The sequence below is a fragment of the Engraulis encrasicolus genome, chromosome 7 (assembly GCF_034702125.1).
Source record: "Engraulis encrasicolus isolate BLACKSEA-1 chromosome 7, IST_EnEncr_1.0, whole genome shotgun sequence".
Classification (NCBI taxonomy): Eukaryota; Metazoa; Chordata; class Actinopteri; order Clupeiformes; family Engraulidae; genus Engraulis; species Engraulis encrasicolus.
This window is the reverse complement of record NC_085863.1, coordinates 36133882-36155392: the sequence shown is the minus strand read 5'-3', so window position 1 is coordinate 36155392 and position 21511 is coordinate 36133882. Positions and strand designations below refer to the sequence as shown.

General features: G+C 44.9%; 1 protein-coding gene across 2 annotated transcripts in view; it reads right to left on the bottom strand.

The window, feature by feature from the left end:
• The window catches only part of lhx1b (LIM homeobox 1b), a 97244-nt gene that overhangs the window by 6618 nt on the left and 69115 nt on the right, over nt 1–21511 (bottom strand). For both annotated transcript variants that reach the window (XM_063203372.1, XM_063203371.1), the window contains exon 3: nt 20187–20270. In XM_063203372.1, the coding sequence (XP_063059442.1) occupies nt 20187–20233 (47 nt within the window). In that variant the 5' untranslated portion in view covers nt 20234–20270. The remainder of the gene's footprint in view (nt 1–20186; nt 20271–21511) is intronic.

Genomic DNA, 21511 nt, shown 5'->3' with positions numbered 1-21511 from the left:
CATCTCCGAACAATAGATAGAGCAGACGGGATTAGAAATATCTCCAGATTCGTTTGTGACCAAACGCTTTTTTTCACATCCTCTATCAGCACTGTCACCAGGAAGGCTGGAAGAATATAAATAAAAACACCATGTTGCATCAGGATAGGGAGGGTGTGTGACCCCGTGATGGCAACAACAGCCACAACATAGGCCTAATATTAACAAACAATAAAAAGCATCACCGAAAATAGCAAATCTATTATTATTGTTATTATTTTCATTATTATTACGCCTTTTAAAATTAATTAGGCTGTTTCAGTCTTGCTCAATCCACGCGAGATTTCCACGATCTGTGAATTAAAAAGTTTTAAGACTGTCCCGTTGTCTACATAGGCCTACAGTAGATTCAGTAGGGAGGACAGGGTTGGTTGTCATAATATATCTCAGCCTCTAAATAAAAACCTAATCGCTAATCAAAACCATTGACATAGAAATGTTTGTAATTAGTGGCACAGGACATCTACGTTGATAGAAGAGGTAAAACCTTGCTGTGAGACAACATCATGTTTTTCACATAAAAATGAACATTTTTAGAGATGTTTTTCTTCTCACTCATTGCACTATGGGCTGACATCAAAATCAGTATGAAGAGTACGCTACAATGTTGGTACATATTTCAGGTCAATCCATGTGGGGGCAATGGGATTGGATGTCACATTTGCACAAGGTGCCTTAAACCCATATCTTTTGAAGATAATGGATTCTATGGGATCTATGACTAGCCTATACAAATGTACCTGACACATGAAGCACTGAAGCTGTATAGAAATGATTTTCTTGCAATATACAGTTTTTCCTGAAATTATTTGAGTAAAAAAATGTGACAACCAACCCCAGTCCCCCCATAATAGGGTTCTGTAGTAGGGTAATGTTTACAGTATTTCAGGCTATGCTAGTCGTGGTAAAGGTTCCATGAACCAATTCCCAAAATATTAGTCCTTCTTATCTTGTTCAACTTGTGGTAGACTAGGGTATATAGGCCAATTTAGGCAGTAGGCCTAGACTATTGGCTATTATTATTTCCATAACACTGAAACCAACAATATGTTGTTTTGAAACCCATAGAGGCTCTGTTTGGAGCTGAAGGACGGGGCTAATTTCATTGCCCATAGATCAGGGACAAGACAACACTATATTTTCGGGGGGAGAGTGATGGTCTAGTTCACCTGTGCCTCACAGCTTTATGTCCGGAATGTGTCAAGCGAATGAAATATGGTGCTAATACGCAGGCGGGGGTTATGTTGTCGGCCTGGTAGTACATGCGTCATAGGCTTCTAAAAAGTAAAGGCTCCTGTAAAAAAAAAAAAAAAGCATCACTTTTTCCTGTGGTCCAAGTCCTATAATTTCACAAATAAGTCTGGTGACTTTTCAGAGGCAAAGATTGATGAAGTACTTTATCATAATGCCATGAAGGTTATCACTTTGTGAGGATGAAGGGATGAGGATGAAAACTTGACCCGCTTCTGTAAGCTTCTTCCCCCGCTGTTCTTATTTGATCTCATGAGTGTTTGAGTAACCCAGGAAACCCAGTCAGGATTCCTCTGTTTGTTTTGGCTCTGTAGCCCTCTCATTAACGTGTGTTAATTGCAGTTAATTGGCTCTAACGAGATGAGAAGGCAACCCAGTGGGGACCACACATACAAATAATTTGTCGAAAAACACAATTCATTATCATATGCTAATTAACATTAGTTAACACAGATTAAGCAGTTGTTGGACAGAGGCAAAGTTTTTTATCCAGTTAAAACGAAATGAAAGTGAATACTTAATCGTAAAACAACGGGATGGTACGGGCTGGCTACTGTCCCATGAAACAGATTATAGCCACCCTGAAGGATCACAGGACAATTCAGCTCCCTTTCTTCTGAGGCAATAACGCTGTCATTGATAACCAATTACAACTGAAACATGTACAGCAATGGTAAGACTGAAATGAAACAACTGGTTGGTCTTATAGGGCAGGCTGAGATATGAAAGATGTCAGAACGGAGAGCGAGAGAAGAAAAGGGACAGGAGAACACCAGAAAGGTTTAAGACGTACGTGAAAACAAACGGTCATTTTATCTTTCAGTATGAAGAAAAGAAACAAACTATAGGCCTGACAGAAGCTGATGTGTATTTTTTTCTTCTTCCCCCATCAGGTCCTGTGTTTCACTATGCGAGGCGAGTTTTGGGGCTGTAGAGGGAGACTGCATGGGATTGGTGGCTGGGTGGGTCTGTGGAAGTGGCAGTGGTGAAGGTGGTGGAGGGGGGGGGGACTGGAGGGAGAGATGGGGGTGGGGGGGTGGTACGAAGACTGAGGGGAATGCCTTGCAGCAAGACGGAGAGACATTACCATGGCAACCATGTGTCAGGTAGTAAGGGGCTTGAGGTTCAGCTGGCCCTGGTGGGCCCAGAAGGACAGGGGGAGTTTGCGAGCCAGAAAAAAAAAACGGGGAGCTTTTTGTCTCGGCACACTCGACAAACAAAGGCTCGTCCGTCGCCGCGCTTTTCACACCACATTGTGCTCATTCAGACTGCAGGCTGCTTTGCCGGCGTGGACACGGGGACAGCTGACAAGCCTCTCAAAGGACAATGTCTAAGATGTGTGCTCGCACTTGCAATCGGCGGATTTGCCAGCACAAGTCACCAATTGTGACAGACACATTACTCTCTCCCGCCCACCCCCCCGTCCCGACATTAGTCCGCGTTTGTATGTTTCTATTATCGGCCGTGCGCAGGCCTGCTAATGCTATTGAAGGCAACATGACCACATTTGTTAATTGTGATCCCTTCGGAGGTGGCTTGACTTCCCCCCCTGCAAGCTCGCTGCGCTGTGTTTCTATGGGACTTTAGTGTTGCTGAGGTAAGGGGAAATAATTCATATGGAGTAACACACACAGACACACAAAGACACAGACACAGACTCTGTTTGCTCAAGTTTGTGGAGGAGAGGAGGGGAAAGGAGGAGTGTGTGTGTGTGTGTCTGTGTGTGTGTGTGTGTGTGGGGGGGGGGGGGCAACTTGGCATGCAGGATTCAGCTCAGCACAGGTCTAGTACAGCCAGCCAAGGTCCAGGGAATGCAGCAAAGTTTCCCAGAGGCTGCAATGAAAGGCAAGAAAAATTTATGAAGTGAATACTTCACCCTGCTATGCAAGAGTCACTCACGGGGGCACAGCCAAACAGTGAGGAAGTTAGGACGCTTCTAAGCGCCACGCAATGCCACACGGGAGTCCTTTGGGGATACAGGTGTTAAGATCCTCGTTCATCCAGATAGTAGTCAAAGAGGCCAAAATAAGTTACATTTCACTACTAATAAACCTTTATAACGAGCTCCCAAAACTTCTTTTGGCTCAAAATTACATTTACTGGTGGACCAGGTAGTTGATACTTGTATTACAATGTTGTTGCTGGTTGTTCTGCTACAGTGAGCCAGCAACAGCACTCTAACAAGTTGACACACATCTGACATACAGCACCAACAAGTTGACATACATGTGCAGTAAGAGCTGACAGGTGCTCAGGACAGCAGCTTCTCACAGCAGTGCATTAAAAGCAACAGATTCATGGACAGGACAGGACAGGATGGGGAGGAAACGGATAGCTCTCAACACCCACTTCCAAATGTCATCATCACCTACTCCGTCCCTCTAACTTGTGCACAGCACGCCACACGGGCATGACTGGGGAGTGCCGGTTATAGTGCCAGTCCGCCCACTGACAATAAGGAGAGGCTTAAGCCGTAATCCCTATTGACCGCAGCTTGCTTCATCTGCCAATTTATATCATGGATTTGTCTCTCTCTCCCACCGATCGCACGGCCCGCCATCAAGTCACCCCTGCATGTGCTGTTCACAGCATTAGGTCGCTCTGTCGGCCAGTGCAATCATTCTGCATGTGCTTACTCTTCAACAGAGAGGTAGAATAACAGGATAGACAGACACACAAGCACACACACAAAAAAACAAACATGACAAACGTGATGCACGGACGCATGAACACTTTTCTCTCTCTCTTCCTCTTTCTCTCTCTCTCTCTCGTGCGTGCACACGCGCGCGCGCACGCAGGCACGCACGCACGCACGCACACACACACGCACGCACACACACACACACACACACACAGCGGAATACGGAGCAAGCCAAAAATATTTTAATTAGGTTAATTAGTAAAATGCACCGTCTCATTTTGTCAGTTGCTGTTTACAGGGTTAAAGAGCCAAGCCAATGCCAAGGAAGTACCGTTTAAAAAGCTGTCAGGGTGGCTTCAAATGCCACCGTCGTTCACAGGCATTGGGTATTCACACAACAAACTCCTCTTTTAATGTGATCTTATTAAGTCTCCACCGTGAAGCTTTGTGGTAAATTCATGGCGCGTCTTTGCCAATGAGGAAGGCAAAAAGAGACAAGGTCTGAACTGGAGTATAGAAGGACATACAGCGCGAGAGAAAGGGTAGAACCAAAAAACAGAGTTTGAAGTGGAGAGAAGGAATGAGAGCGAGGGACATATAGAAAGAGGGAGAGTCAGCGAGGGAGAGAGAGAGGGCGAGTGAGCGCGGAAGCAAATGAGAGAGAGAGAGATAGACTGAGAGAAAGACAGAGAGAAGGTGAGAATGACTGAGATAATGATATTCATAGCATTAGAAAAAGAGAGTGACTGAGAAAGACAGAGAGAGACGGAGGGGAGGAAGAGACACATAGCATTACAGAGAGGGAGTGAGATAGAGTGAGGCAGAGAGAGAGGGAGGGGATGAGGAGGAGAGGAGAGCCTATCCTTATGAAAATAGTGGGATGGAGGAAGGAAGACAGAGGGAGAGAAAGAGACAACATTGCAGAAAGCGAAAGCAATGCATTGCAGAAAGAGAGGTAGAGAGGCTATGGGGAGGGTATGGGGAGGAGAGGCTGTGACAGAAAAAGGGAATGAGAGGGAGAGAAAAGAAAGAGAGAGAGAGTGAGAAAGAGAGTTTATAATGAGCGGTAGGGAGACAAAGCATTACAGAAAGTGAGTTAGCAAGCTAGTGTGTGAGGTGGAGCGAGGGAGGAGAAGGGAAGAATAGTATTACAGAAAGAGGGAAAGGAAGGGACAGGGGTAGCAGACAGAAAAAGAGAGAAAGAGGTAGAGACACAGCATTTTAAAAAGTGAGGTAGCAAGCGAGAGAGAGAGAGAGGATGGGTAGGAAAGGCTGGCATTTGAAAAATAAAAAGGGAGTAAGTGAGGAGGACAGTGAGAGAAAATGCACAGCATTCCTGAAAGCATTTGTGAGAGAGTTAGAGGTAGTGGGACGAAGAGGAGAGGCTGTGACAGAAAGAGTGATAGTCTAGGCAGGATTTCTGAAAAGGTGCTTATTTAAGGTCCTGAAGGCAAATCATGTTAATTTTCGGCATACAACTGATATAGGGGTATTCAAGGGTGCTGAATCCAAATCTGCCGTATGCCGGACGCAAAAATGTACCGAAATGCCTCAAACGGGCAAAATCCAATATGGCCGCCGCCATCGTGTTAAAATCCTGCAATCCCTTTTCTTTTGGACTAAATAAGGGATGAATTTGAAAATAGCACTTATTTTTATGTTTTCAGACATGGGGAAAGCCATTATGTCATCAGATTTAAGCTCAGATTGGAAGAAAATGCTTATGTCATTGGCTGGCAGCCATTTTAAAAGCAGAGAGCCTCATATTGTCAGCGATTTTTAACATTTTTACTAATCTTTCAAGATCCACAGAAAAAATGCTCTTTGTCTCTGTGAACACAAATACTACAGAAAACAGCACTGAACTGTCTACTTTCACCTGAAAAAAGAAGTTTGTATCTACCTTTTTCCATTCTTTAGTTATGGGCAGTAGAACATGGGATGACACCACAAAAAAAGCACTGATTTTTGACCCCAAAATACTGCACTTCTCACTGCCCATATTTTTGCTTTAAGGACATATTGTCTTTGATAGTGTTCATGTTTGATATACAACATTTTCAGGGGGTTTGAAGGGTGCTTAATGCCTTTAATTCCCATAGTACATCAAAATGAAGGAATCCAATATGGCCGCCATACCCAGTCTACAGTGTACATTTCTTTGATTACACAAGGTAAACTCTTAAGTACATTATGTAGCATTAGGTTTTCATACAAGGAGAATTCATTTCCATACTCAGATTTAAGATAGTTATCAATGGAAATAATTTCAGTGTAGACTGAATTCATGTTTGCAACAGGAGATTTTCTTTTCCATAAATTGACCATTTGTATTTAAATCTCTCCCTATTTCAATGCATTATACCATGAAAAATGTTTCCACCTCAAACCACCTAACAATGTTTCCACACCTCTTCACCCATAAACAATAAATGCACACAAGAGTCTGAATGTCCCTAAATCAAATATTTTTTTAATATTATCCTTTGAACAATGCGAATTACTTCATGTTTGCCGGTTTAATTGCTGTGCTCAGATCACTGTATATCTAGGCCTATAAAGGGGATCAAGAGGCAGACTGATGTGAATAATATATAGAATAGAATAGAATAGAGTGTACAGATAAGGGAGTGGCATTGTGTGTGTGTGTGTGTGTGTGTGTGTGTGTGTGTGTGTGTGTGTGTGTGTGTGTGTGTGTGTGTGTGTGTGTGTGTGTGTGTGTGTGTGTGTGTGTGTGTGTGTGTGTGTGTGTGAATATATACACAAAGGACATACTCAGGCTGGTATTGCACATCAGTCATCCAAAGTTATTGCATAGATTGTCTTGCTTAATGTACATATTTCAGCTGAGATGGCCACTCTGTGACAATTATAACCATTAACTACTAGGCTGGCCTTTGTTCTGTAGTACGGTAAGAATTCAGCTCAACACATTGCACTGTATCAATTATTGCACAACAACCGGAGGATGGAAGGAGATCAGGGGAACAAGAGATTGTAATGAAACGTCAGACAGTCCATGTGTGTGAAATGTGGTTTTAGTCTTTGGTCCTTACTTTGATGATACATCTGTAGTGCCAATGATACATCTGTAGAGACCCAAGAAGTCAGAACCAGGATAATGTCCAAGACAATGTTTTAGCTCTGTTGAGACAGTGGGAGGTTCAGAGAGGGCTAGGTCTATTCTCGCTATAGGTGTGCCTCCTGAAGGCAGCAATGATCTCTTTGGTTTTCTTTTCATTCAGAGCTAGCGAAATTTGTCTCTGTCTCTGTACACCAGGCTGCCACCTTCAGTCCCTTTTGCTGGCCATACTGCAGTCATGGGTATGGATAGACTTTAGATGGGGGGCTCAGCATGCAGCCATGTGGGGATCCAGCCCTGCTGAACAGGGGAGCAGGAGGAAAAGAGAGTCTGTCTGTTCTCTTCTGTTGGTAGAATTGTGCAAGTATAGACTTTAAACTGGCCTAGTTAAAATATACTGGAATGTACATCTGCAGTGTATCAATAACGGTGCTCAGCTGGAGAGAGAGAGCCAAGGGCAGGCAGAAGAGCAAGTGGTAGTTTTAAGGTGCCTAGGCACAGAAATGGGCACCTCCCTGTCTTTCTCACAGCACATGAACACAATATTCAAAAATGGACTGCTAATTAACCCATTTTGTCCTAAGCCCTTTTTGGGAAAGGGTGGCCGGTGTTCTGACAAACGGTCCTACATTGTAATTTTATCCTACGGTAGGATATTCTGTCAGACATGTCTGTTAAACGGTCCTACATCGCCAAAGACAGACATGTTTGTTCAACAACTTATCCTGATTTTTCCGACCATTTCCTTCCCGCTTCCTGCAATCGTGTCAGATCAAACAACCACCAGACCATGAATACGAAATGAAATGGTAGTAGGGATGGTCAGGACCTGGCTACATTTCTATGCCTATGTACCTAAAAACTACCACTTGCTCTACTGTCCTTGGCTGTTGATGTCTTGTGTCGGGGGTGTCTGTGTCAGCGATATGTACCACTAAGGTAATGTCATCAGCATACATTAAAAGTCATACTTTCTTTGTGACAGGCTCTGACTGTACCACTAATGATCCTAGCCCTCTGGTGAAGTGGTTAGTGATTGCTTTATTGTTGGACAAATGTGCACATACAGGCACCCTCCTCTACTCTAACCAAAATTGTTTACTTGGTATACTAAGTTAACCTATTCCTAATCACCCCTCCTGGAGTTGCTGAATTGCAGCAACTGCTTGACTCCATGTACTCCATGCCACTTCTTGCAGATGCAGTGTTGGATGAGGCAAGCACAAGTTGTGATGTCTTTGTGTGCCTTGAGAATACATGGGTTCTAAATTTTGTTTATAACCTCACTGCCAACCTAGCCACGCACAACTCAGCCTCTGATTATTGGAAACCGCTGTCTGTCAAAAAAAATCGCTCACGTGGTTGGCTGTCAGTGTCTTGCCCCTCCTCATAACATTGTGTTGATAAACAATGAGAACCCATGTATAAGTGGCAGATACAGGAGCAGTGGGACTAAAGCCCTGTCCAATACCACCCACTTCGGTGACTGGCAGGAGGATAGGAAGGGGTATGTGGGCCTGACTCAAAATAGAGATTTGATAATGTGGGGCATTTTATGTAACCATGTGACATCTGAATTAGATAGGACTGATCATTGCAAAACGTCATGTTTTACTTTGCTTTTGTTGCATTTGCAGCAAAAGTGCCATGCAGTGCATGATATTGTGTGTCCTGCCAAATCACTGGAGAGGAGGAGGTTGATAGGCCTAAGTTAATGGTTGGGAATGAGTTAACATATATCAAGTTAATTCCTCACAATAACATAAACTGTTTTGATCCACGTTTCACCTTTCCACCATTCAAAGATATAATGAACATCTTATTGACATGAAAGTCAACTGTCACTTGTAAACATGAATTCAACCTATACTGAAATCATGTCCTTTGATTCTAATCTTAAATCTGAGTATGGATATTAATTCTCCATGTATGACAACCTATAGCTACAATGTAATTAAGAGTCCACCTTGTCTGGTGATGGCGTCCATATTCGATTAATTCATTTTGAGGTAGGCCTATTAAAGAGGTTTTTGAGACTACTACACAGCATATTTGAATATTGGAATTAAGCACCCTTCAAAACCCCTGTAAATGCTGCATATCAAACATGAACACTATCAAAGACACTTTGTCCTTACAGCAAAAATGTGGGTTGAGACAAGTGCAGTATTTTGGGGTCAAAAAATATTGTTTTTTGTGGTGTCACCCTATGTTCCTGTTGCAATCATGAATTCAGACCACACTGAAATAATTCCCTTTGATATCTATCTTAAATCTGAGTATGGAAATGAATTCTCCTTGTATGAAAACCTAATGCTACATACTTAAGAGTTTACCTTGTGTAATCAAAGAAACATACACTGTAGACTGGTGACGGCGGCCATATTGGATTCCTTCATTTTGATGTACTATGGGAATTAAAGGCATTAAGCACCCTTCAAACCCCCTGAAAATGTTGTATATCAAACATGAACACTATCAAAGACAATATGTCCTTAAAGCAAAAATATGGGCAGTGAGAAGTGCAGTATTTTGGGGTCAAAAATCAGTGTTTTTTTGTGGTGTCATCCGATGTTCTACTGCCCATAACTAAAGAATGGGAAAAGGTAGATACAAACTTCTTTTTTCAGGTGAAAGTAGACAGTTCAGTGCTGTTTTCTGTAGTATTTGTGTTCACAGAGACAAAGAGCATTTTTTCTGTGGATCTTGAAAGATTAGTAAAAATGTTAAAAATCGCTGACAATATGAAGCTCTCTGATTTTAAAATGGCTGCCAGCCAATGACATAAGTATTTTCTTCCAATCTGAGCTTAAATCTGATGACATAATGGCTTTCCCCATGTCTGAAAACATAAAAATAAGTGCTATTTTCAAATTCATCCCTTATTTAGTCCAAAAGAAAAGTGATTGCAGGATTTTAACACGGTGGCGGCGGCCATATTGGATTTTGCCCGTTTGAGGCATTTCGGTACATTTTTGCGTCCGGCATACGGCAGATTTGGATTCAGCACCCTTGAATACCCCTAAATAAGTTGTATGCCGAAAATTAACATGATTTGCCTTCAGGTGTCAACTTTTTGGAAAAATGACCCTGACTATGAGTGCGAGACAGGAGATAGAGAGACAGAGAGAGAGAGAGAGAGAGAGAGAGAGAGAGAGAGAGAGAGAGAGAGAGAGAGATACTAAGTGAACAGAAAGCGAGGCTTCAAGCAAGTAAACGGGAGAGCGAGAGAAAGGCAGAGGTAGAGGGAGAGTGGGAGGGTAAGGGGAGGAGAGGCTGTGACAGAAAGAGAGAGGAGAGACAGAAAGGTAGAAGAGAGAGAGACAGAGAGACACAGGAACATAACTGAACAGAAAGTGAAAAGTGAGGCTTCATGCGAGTAAGAGGTAGCGCTAGAGGTAGCGGCAGTGGGCGGGTATGGGGAGGAGAGGCTGTGACAGAGCTTATTTGCCCTGCTCGGGGGTAGAGGCAGAGGGCTGCTGGCAGCAGGGAGGCCCTGGGGAGCCGGCTCCTGGGGCCCACTCATGATGGAGATTGATGGAGGCGGGTCCCAGACGCCCCTGACGCTCAGCCAAATTAAAAGACTATTTTGTCGGGCTTGTAAAAAAAAAGGAGAAGAGAATAGTAGAGGGGACTGCTGTGCTCTCACCCCCCCTCTTCCCCTTCTCTCTCCAGCCCTCCATACCCCTTCCCTTCTCCCCCTCTACCACCCCTCCTCCTCCTCCTTCTCCTTCTCATCCTCCTGCTCTCCTCATACTCACTCTCCACTCTCCTCTCTCTCTCTCTCTCACACACTCTCTCTCTCTCTCTCTCTCTCTCTCTCTCTCTCTCTCTCTCTCTCTCTCTCTTCCTCTCCTTTGTTTGTCTCTTTAGTGCCATCAATCCCTGAGGGATGAGAACCGTTACACGCCTTTCACTCATACAAACACACATGCTGTGGTCGCTGTGTGTGTGCGTGCGCCGTGTGCGTTTGAGGGTTAGTGTGTGGTTTGTGTATGGTTCTTGTGTGTGTGTGCGTGTGTGTGCGTGTGTGTGTGCGTGCGTGTGCCCGCCCAAATGTGTGAAAATCCAAATGAGGGAGAAAATAGTCAAAAATTGCCTGCGCCTAGGCACTGGACATGCATACACTCTGGAGGTCTCCCAAAAATAATTCATTTACAGAAAATAAAATTGAAGAAAAAAATATTATTATTAAATTATTTAAGCAAGTGCGGCGTTCTGATGTTCCCGCTCTGATGGGTGAAAATTGTCCACATCACAGAGAAAATTACCAGTTGAAAATGATGTGGAGCAGCAGACGACGCTAGATGTTTCCAGGAGCTGAGGGCTTGTCTGTGTCCCAGCCACCTAATTATTTGGCCATGATATGCCAATAACTTATCCTCGATTTGAATTTAATTGACCCGAGGACCTGATGATGCTCCCCACTTCCAAAAATAAAAAAGGCCCTTTTGCTGAGGAGCTGGCAACTGAACCGGCGTTGGATGGACAAGTAAACCCTCCCACCCACACACGTACACAGAAGCACAATGAAATACACAGAGAGAGAAAGACACCCACACCCCCCCCCCACACACACACCCTTACATAAAAGCAAGCATGCACGCACACACACGCGCACACACGCGCACACACACACACACACACACACACACACACACACACACACACACACACACACACACACACACAGACACACACACAAAGAGGACCACATACACATACAAAACAAAGGCACGCGTGCACCGCACCACACACACACACACACACACACACACACACACACACACACACACACACACACACACACACACACACACACACACAGAAGGGGTCGGGCTTAGGTCAATTGGGGTGTGAAGGCCAGCTGAGGTGCCCTGCCCTGCGTTTTGTCAAGCAGCCAAAACCAGGCTGTGTGTGTGTGTGTGTGTGTGTGTGTGTGTGTGTGTGTGTGTGTGTGTGTGTGTGTGTGTGTGTGTGTGTGTGTGTGTGTGTGTGTGTGTGTGTGTGTGTGTATGTGTGTGCGTGTGTGCATTTGTGTACGTGTATGTGTATATGTCTGAGCCAGTGTGTGTGTGCATGTCTCTGTTCTTTCAAGTGTGTGTGTGTGTGTGTGTGTGTGTGTGTGTGTGTGTGTGTGTGTGTGCGTGTGCGTATGCGTGTCTGTGTGTACTTGCATGTATATGCCTGTGCGTGCATGTGCCTGTGTGTGCTTGCAAGTGTGTGTGTGTGTGTGTGTGTGTGTGTGTGTGTGTGTGTGTGTGTGTGTGTGTGTGTGCGTGTGTGTGTGTGCTACATGAATAGCAGCCAGGGGTGGAGAGAGGGTATGCATTCACCAAGGACCTGAGGGTATCCCTGTACTGGGAGCAGGAGGAGGAGGACGGGCTAGAGCAGCCGTGCCAAGCCAAGTCCCCCCCTCCACCACCACCACCACCACCACCACCAGCAGCAGCCCAGCAGCTCCCCATCCCCAGCCCCAGCTCCAGCTCCAGCCCAGACACACTCCACTCAGCCAGCCCAGCCTAGCACCAGCCCAGCCCGCCCCAGGTGCCTGACTCAGCCTGTTCCCACAAAGCGGGGCCTTGGACGGGGGGGATTGGAGATGGGGATGGGGAGACGAGAGGGGATTGTGCCCCCACTTTGATTGGCATATTCATTACGGTTCTTGCTCGGCTCTACATATTTTCAGCCCCGTGAATATTTTTTGCAGCCCAGTTTTTTTTTCAGCCCCATGATTTTTTCTTTTTAGCCAGCCCCTTGAATATTTTTTATTATTATTCTTTTAGCCCCGCCATCACTTTTGGTGACAAGGATCAGGAAGGGGGCGAGCTGTTTAGGTATTCCTGGAGTTGTTATATAATTATTGTTCAGATTTTACACGTGTGTGTGTGTGTGTGTGTGTGTGTGTGTGTGTGTGTGTGTGTGTGTGTGTGTGTGTGTGTGTGTGTGTGTGTGTGTGTGTGTGTGTGTGTGTGTGTGTGTGTGTGTTTTTTGTGTGCATGTGCATGTGCATGTGCATAGTGCATAGTGTATGTGATACACATGCAAACACCAAAAGGCTTAAAAACTGCTTCATGCAATGCTTTTTTGTATTTGTATTAGGTATCTGTAAACCTTTGGGGTGTTTTTCAACCGTCTTGTGCAAAATGATTTTAGCTGTGGGTATTTAGCTCTGAATATCAGAGTTCATGTTCCTTAGAGTTTATCCTTTAATATGTTTTTTTCTCTCTAAATAATCTGTTAAATCGACTACATCCAGTGTTGCTCTGTGTTGTCAGGCTTATATTTTGAGCCGCCCAGGAGCAGACAGTTGTTTTGCACAAAAAATGCATTATAATACAAAGGCACAATAAAATTGCGTCAGTAGCAAAAATATTCAAACACTATACACAAGCACTCTGCATGTATACTATACTCACTGTAGAGTATAAGAATACAGTATATCCACTGAAATGATAAAACTGTTGCCGTAATTATCTGGAGAGCATGGGAGGAAAAAACCCTGACCATTTGATGACATAGCGGAGCATAATGAAAATACTCAGGAGTATAGTCAAGTGCATTCGCTGCATTTTGGTCATTTGTCTCCTGTGTTTATGGTGCTGGCTTGTCCTTCCCAAACGCCTGCTCCATCCCTCATAAAGCCATTAAATAACCGTCAGCAGAGCCTGTGTTTGCCAGACGAGTGTCTGGATGTGTTTTATGCCCTCCTCGTTCCTCCCTCCTGCCTCCCCCTTTCTTCCCTCTCCTCCATCTCCTCCTCCTGTTTTATGTCCTCCACATTCATCCCTCCTTCTTCACTCAACCACCTCCTCCTCCTCCAACTCTTGCGTTATGCTCTCCTCACTCCTCTCCTCCTCATGCCCTTCACTCGTCCTCCACCACATCCTCCTCTTCTCTTCTCTCCTCTCCTCCTCTACCTCATTCTCTCCTCTCCTCCTACACCACATCCTCCTCTCATCTCCTCCTCATACTCCTCTTCCACCTCCCTCTCTCCTCTCGCGCTCCACCGCATCCTTCTCTCCTCTCCTCATTACATCCTCCTACACCTCCTTCTCTCCTTGTCCTCCACTACATTCCCCTCTCCTCATACTCCTCCACCTCCTATTCTCCTTGTCCTCCACCACATCCTCCTCTCCTCTCCCAGCTCCTTGTGCCTGGATGTGTTTCATGCCCTCATCGTTGTCCTCCTCGGCCTCCCTTGCCTGCTCTGCTGCCCTCCTCCTCCTCCTCCTCCTCCTCATCTCATTCTTATGTTCTCCTCTTCTCATCCTTCTCTCCTCTGCTCTTCTACCTTCTCCTGTCTTCCGTCTCCTCTTCTCTCCTCCTCCTCCTCCCACTCCTCCCTTCCCTTCTCCTTGTCATCCCTCCTCGTCCTTCTCCTCTCTTCCTCCAGCTCCTCTTTCTCTTCACCTCTTCTCCAGCCCTCCATCTCTCCTCTTCCTCTCCCCCTCTCCCCTCTCCTCTGCTGCCGCAGCATGGTGCGGTGGCTCTGGCTCTGTGGACTCACTGGTCCGTGAGTAATGCTATCTGCGGACACAGATTGCTGCCACTTGATTATGAAGTATCGTGGTGGGCATGGGCAGGGTGTAATCAGGCCTATTTATGGTGGGGTCGCAACCCTCGGCCACCCAGCAGCATCTTATCAGCCCCAGCAGAGGCACACAGAGGCTGGGGTGGCGTGAGAGGGGGGCTGGGGTGGGTGGCTGTAGAGGGGAGAAGGGTTGGGGGTGTTTTGGGGGGGCCCCGACAGAGGCAGGGGAGGGTGGTGGGTGGTGGGGGAGAGGGCGGCTAGGGCTGGGGGAGAGGGCAGGGAATCAAGCATGGAGGAGAGGGGGTGGAGGGTTGGAGGGGGGCCACAAGACACAGCCACTGAATCAATCAATTGAAAATTGTCCCTCGGCGGAGTAATGGAGTCTGGGAAATATGTACATAGCGATCGATAATATAAATATGTTTTTTTCCCCTCCATCTCCTCCTCCTTTCCCAAAATAACCAAAGCGGAGAGAGCGGAACAGGAGCTGGGAATAATTACTCTGAACACTGTTCACATCGTGTTCATTACCAAAGTATTATATTGCTAATAATCTGAGACCTAACCGTGGCACTCACACAAAGAGTAGGGTGATGTATAATAACAGCTGAAAGAGCATTATCGGTCACGTACACTGGACCATAATGCTGGGGCTCCAATGGATGCACTATGTTAAATTCCGCTAAACATGAATTGAAAAGAATGCACTATGTTATGTTCAATCAAATTCCATCAAACATGTATTGAAAAGAATGCACTACTGTATGTTACGTTAAATCAAGTTCCGTCAAACATGCATTGAAAAGAATGTACTAACTTATGTTGCGTAAATTCAAGTTCCGTCAAACATGCATTGAAAAGAATGAATTATTGTTTTAGAATGTTTACTGTGCTGCTGTATCTGGTGTAGTCAGTACCATTGATTATAACGAAGGCTAAATGTTACGGTAGATGTCTTTGACTTTACATATCCAATGTAGTCCCAGCATAATGTTTTAGTTTTTGTTATAGTTTGTTTTGTGACTGCAAACAGCAGTGTAAAGCAGTGTGGCTTGCAAAACTACCTGATTTGAAGATTTTTCTGTAAATGGATATTTTTTATCAGTAAATATTTTTAATTCTTACATCAACATAAGTTGACGTGGAATAAGGAGTCACTTGTGGATTTTATTTGCCAAGAAATCGGCTGTTAATTGCTTGAACGAAGGCTATCTGTTTTACATCCATCTTTAAAAATCTCCACCAAACCAATTTTTGAAAAAATAACTCTTAACATGTAAGTGAAAGGTCCGAATGAATTTAAGAAGGATGCATTTACAAACTAAATATGTATTGCTCAGGTGATTGAATACACAGTATGTGCATTTTATAATACATTATTGAAAATTATTTTGTATTTATTATTGACTTCTATAAGGTCCTTGATTAACAGAATTAATAAAATTATTTAGCGTAATGAACGCAAGATCATAACCAAAGAATATAAAATATATTGACAAATATAAAAACACTTTACACCTGCATATCTCTCTTTCTTTCTCTGTCTAGACGCACAGTCAGAGGCACTCAGACACATATGCACAGGCAGACCGTGAAACATATGCACACCAGCATACAGAGATGCATGTAAATACGCAGATGCACAAACACGGACACTTTGTCTTTCTTGCACACACATGCACACAAGCATGTGTGCATTTGTGATAGCGCACACACATGCACATGCATGCGTGTGCACACACACACACACACACACACACACACACACACACACACACACACACACACACACACACACACACACACACACACACACACACACACATGCAAGATAATATCAAGTAAGCTATGTGCTCTTTCTATGACACGACATCTGATGTGGATCTGACCTCTAATTTCAACATGGTTGACTGGGTGCCACCCAGACACCAGGGATCACCCTTTGGATTGTCTATGCTGTCACTGTGTGTGTGTGTGTGTGTGTGTGTGTGTGTGTGTGTGTGTGTGTGTGTGTGTGTGTGTGTGTGTGTGTGTGTGTGTGTGTGTGTGTGTGTGTGTGTGTGTGTGTGTGTGTGTGTGTGTGTGTGTGTGTGTGTGTGTGTGTGTGTGTGTGTGTGTGTCTGTGTGTGTGTGTGTCTGTGTGTGTTGCCTCAACACCCCATGCGTCTGTGCGGTGGGTGTCAGGAGCAGATAGAGGTCCCTGTGCTGCCTGCCGCCCAGTCATATGTTGTCTATAGTAGTCGGGTCATATGCCTGCTCCTCTCCTCCACAAATCAAGCAGGCTCCCCTCCTACATACCCCTCCACTGACTGATGCCCCACCACCACCATCACCACTACCTCCAACCAGCCCTCCTCACCCCCAGATACCCCATCTTGCAAGGCGGCCACATACTCCTCCATTGATACCCCCACCCAGGTCCACCCAGGTCCGCCCAAATGGATCAGTTGTACCGGGTCCAAAGAAATAGAGGGCCCAGAATTGGGACGCCATTACATTGTGTGTATTGATAGCGAGGGGGGCCTCTTCATGATTTTGTCCCGGGTCCGGTCAAAGCTGTCAGCGGCCCTGTCCCCCCCTCCTCCGCCAGCCCTCCTCTTCTCCCTCCTGGTCCCTCGTGCCCCATCACACACAGGCGGCCAGAAGGGAGCCTCCTCACAAAAGGAGTCGCATCTCCCGCAAGCTGGTCCCCTGGCATGCCTGATTACACTCCAATAGAGCAGGCCGGGATTGATACAGTGGCTCACCCAGGCTTTGTCTGATGCACTGGGGGGCGTGAGTGAGGGGCGAGGGAGAGATGGAGAGAGAGAGAGAGAGAGAGAGAGAGAGAGAGAGAGAGAGAGAGAGAGAGAGAGAGAGAGAGAGAGAGAGAGAGAGAGAGAGAGAGAGAGAGAGAGAGAGAGAGAGAAAGAGACAGAGGGAGGACATGAGCAGACAGCTCGTGCCAGCTCCGGAGTCATTTCCTCCCCAGATGACCGAGGTCACTTCTTACAAGACTGGCAGAGGGGGGAGGAAAAAACAAACAAACAAACAAACAAAAAAGAATAATGTCTTGGCTTTCTGTGTTTGCACTTCCATATCTGAAGAGAAAAAGAGTTTGCCACCAATGTTTGGGTGGGTGAGAGACTCCGAGTCATGTGCTTTGTGTAGATTCACACCAAGCCATAGCAGGCAGACAGGCAGGAGGAACCGTTATCTGTCTGTTAAGACAAAAAGGCCAAAGTTATGAGAAGAGTCGATGGGATCGACAAATCACGCCAACGGCTGTGAATGACAAGCGCACACCAAATACCATCACATGCTATTTGTGCCTTTTAAACACAAAGCGACGGTGTTTACCGTGTTATGAATCACGTCTGATAGTGATTTGAATTGATTCTAGCACAAGTAAATTGCGCGTGGTGGAGGGCTAGCGTGTCATGTGATGCGATGGGACCCAATGTTCAATAACAGCAGCACGGCATAGATTTCGTCTGAGCATCTCGTAATGAGAGAAATTGGTCCATCTCAGAATTTTTGTCGGTCACAGTACTCAGACTGGCGTCAATATACTGATCCGCATCCGCAAATCTGTAGACAACTGGCAAAGTGTACATAGGGCAGGAAAGGCTTTCAATAAAGCATATCGACAGGCAGATGCAGAGAGACAAAAACACATGATTTCATGGCACTCCGCATTGGGGCCGTACAGAGGCTGCAGCCCGGGGTCTGAAAAGGCACGTGTGGCAAGAACAATGGAAAGAAAGAAAGAAAGAAAGAAAGAAAGAAAGAAAGAAAGAAAGAAAGAAAGAAAGAAAGGAAGGAAGGAAGACCGACAGAAAGAAAGTACAACACAATGAAGGAATCCCAACCCAAAGAAGACAAAGAACAGCCCAATGAATGAATGAGCAAACAAACGAACGAAAGAAAAAACAAGAGAAAACAAAAAAACAAAGAAAAGAAGGAGGAAAAGATGTGTGTTGTGCGTTTGTGAGAGGAAGCCAAGCACAACAATATGTCAGGCGTGATTTATCAGTGGGCTGAGTAGATGTAGTGGAGGCCAATAGAGCTGCTGACAGCGTATATCATATTCAGGTGTGCCTGCATGGCGTACATGCGTGACCTACACACACACACACACACACACACACACACACACACACACACACACACGCACACACGCACACACACGTGCGCACACACACACACACACACACACACACACACACACACACACACACACACACACACACGTGTGCATACACACACACGCACAGCGCATACACACAAACACCCCTGCCCAGGCGTGCGTGGGACGGGCAACAGCTATCTACATCATCGCTGATGCATGTCTGCTCGCTTCGCCCATTTTCCGATCCCTCAAAATGACGTGACCGTGTTTGTGGGAGTGTGTTATGGTGGGGTGTGTGTGTGTTTGCGCGCATGCGTAGGCGGGGTGGGTGGGTTGTTTGTTTGTTTATGGACGTCTGCATGTGTGTGTGTGCTTGTGAGAGTGTGTTTTTGTGTGTGTGTGGATGTGCCTAAAATGCTGTGCTTGAGCAAGGTACCTTTTGCACTCATCTACATGTGCATGTGTATTTGAAAATGTGAATATGCCTGTGCATGTGTGTTTGACTGTGCTTTGCATGTGTTATTGTGTGTGTGTGTGTGTGTGTGTGTGTGTGTGTGTGTGTGTGTGTGTGTGTGTGTGTGTGTGTGTGTGTGTGTGTGTGTGTGTGTGCCTACGTATGTGTATGTGTCTATCTGAATGTGTGTGCGTGCCTGCGGCGTATTTTTAAGTGTATGCATGTGTGTGCGCGTGTGTGTATGTATGTTTATGTGTGTGTGTGTGCCTGCATGCAGTGGCGTTCATGTGTTTAGCCCATGTGACAGTCTCCAGTCTCTGCTATCTGCAACAGTCTGTGTGTGCCGCCGCCGCCGTGCCACCAAAAGACCACAGCCTCCTTATCAGCAGCCACTGTCCTTTAATTTCTCCACCACAGCCCCCCCTTCTCCATCCCCACTGCCTGCTCTTTAAGATATGCTAATGGCGGGGCGAGAATATCCTGTCAGATAATTACCATACATTACCCCACTACTCATCTCCGGATTAATTCCTCATGTGCATAATCGCATTTGCCCGCCTGTTTTTTTTGTGTGTTATTATTTTTTCCTTCTTCCAGGAATGGGGGGAAAACCAGGGAGAGTCTTGGGTAAATATGATCTCCATTGATTGAATATCGGGTTTGTTTGTTTTTACCTCAACGACGGGAGAAGAGATGGTGCGGAGGAGAGCGGAGGTTCTGTTGGGCAGATGGGTAGCGTTCAAAGTGCGCTCCTTCAGTTTACTATTTGAAAATTCTACAATTAACACATGTAGGTACACAGGCAAAAACATTGTTCATCAAAACAATAGATGGCACAGTGCAGAGTGGGATTCTGTTGGGTGGAAGATAGCAATGGGTTGATTTGGATGTACACTCCTTCAGTTTTACAATGTGAAAGTCGTACAATTTGCCCTTGACATAGACTTAAAAAAGCAAAACATTTTTTTAATCAATCATATTTTATGTTCTGAAAAATAACGCATGTACCGTTTATTGCCAATAAATAAAATACAGCAATGTTTTCCCCAAATACACGCAATACACATTTCTTACCATAATTTCGCAATCTGTAGCACAGACTCCAGCCAAATAACACTCATCACCTGGTCTGTAATTTCCCTTCAATGAAAGCTTGTTCTGCAAGAAAACGTAGAAATAGAAACAGATTAAATATATTACACCTCTTACGAGAGACACTTTCCTTTGGCTCTCTATATTACGCCGATGTTCTTTCCCTTCCCATCAAATGTGCTAGATAGAAGTCACACATTATCCACTTTTCGATTACATCGCGTCTTCAGCATGACAGGAAAAAAGCAATCAAAACAATGTAAGTAGCATGTAATTTCATACATTACGTCAACACAGAGAGATCACTACCAAACACACATACAGCCACCACACAGATGGATCTTGCCTGCAGCTTTTAGCTTGGGCCAATTCACCACTCTCCACACATGCATCCTGATCCAACAGTGCTTTTAATCCAGCCCCGGCTATCTCCCTGATCAGACTGCACTGGGCTTTAACACATTATCTCCAGACCAGCCTTTGCAGATGGGCCTTGGATCATCCGCCACCAATGTGGATCAGGATCTCTAGCCATTTTTGTGTTTCAGGAAAATAGCATAAATAGAAATAAATTAAATAAACCTTTGAGGATCCCTTTAAAATAATAGTCTTTTCAAACTATACCACTGGACAATTGGTTTGTGTTTTCAATGTTTTGTGTAGTTATTGAGGGATTATATAATTTTGTTTAAAAAAAAAGTTTAACCCTATGAGTCAAAACTGATATTTTGCACAAGAAGCAGAAGCATACTGCTGTGTTGTACAGTGTCTACTGATGTTGCTTAATGCTAATGCTAATGATATTTGGAGTATGTTAAGATGTTTATTATAACCATATGTAAACAGAATGCCCCTACGACCAGGATCTAGGAAATGGCCGAGCAAAAAAATGCTGCTTCTTCTGACAAAAAATGGATAGTGTATTACACAGCGTGAGCCATACAACTGTTAAAATTGGCTGGAATTCTAATTTACAGTGAGTCCTCTCCGAATGTGGAGTCATTACAACTCCTAAAGGCAGTAACCACATATAGGGCCAAGTATTTTGACAAATTGAGTTAATTCTAAATTGACTTCAAAATAACCCTTAAAATTGTGACTGAATGCTTTGCTTCTTGCTCTAACGAACATACATAACATCACTACTACACGTACAGTGTTTTATTGTGCTTTTTCTGTTTACTGCACTCTGTCTTAGTAAAGAAGACTAGTGTTTGTAGTTAGGTATTCCTCAACATGATTATGCTCGTACTGCCAAAGCCAGAGAGTCTATCCAGCAGCATTGTGTGTGTGTGTGTGTGTGTGTG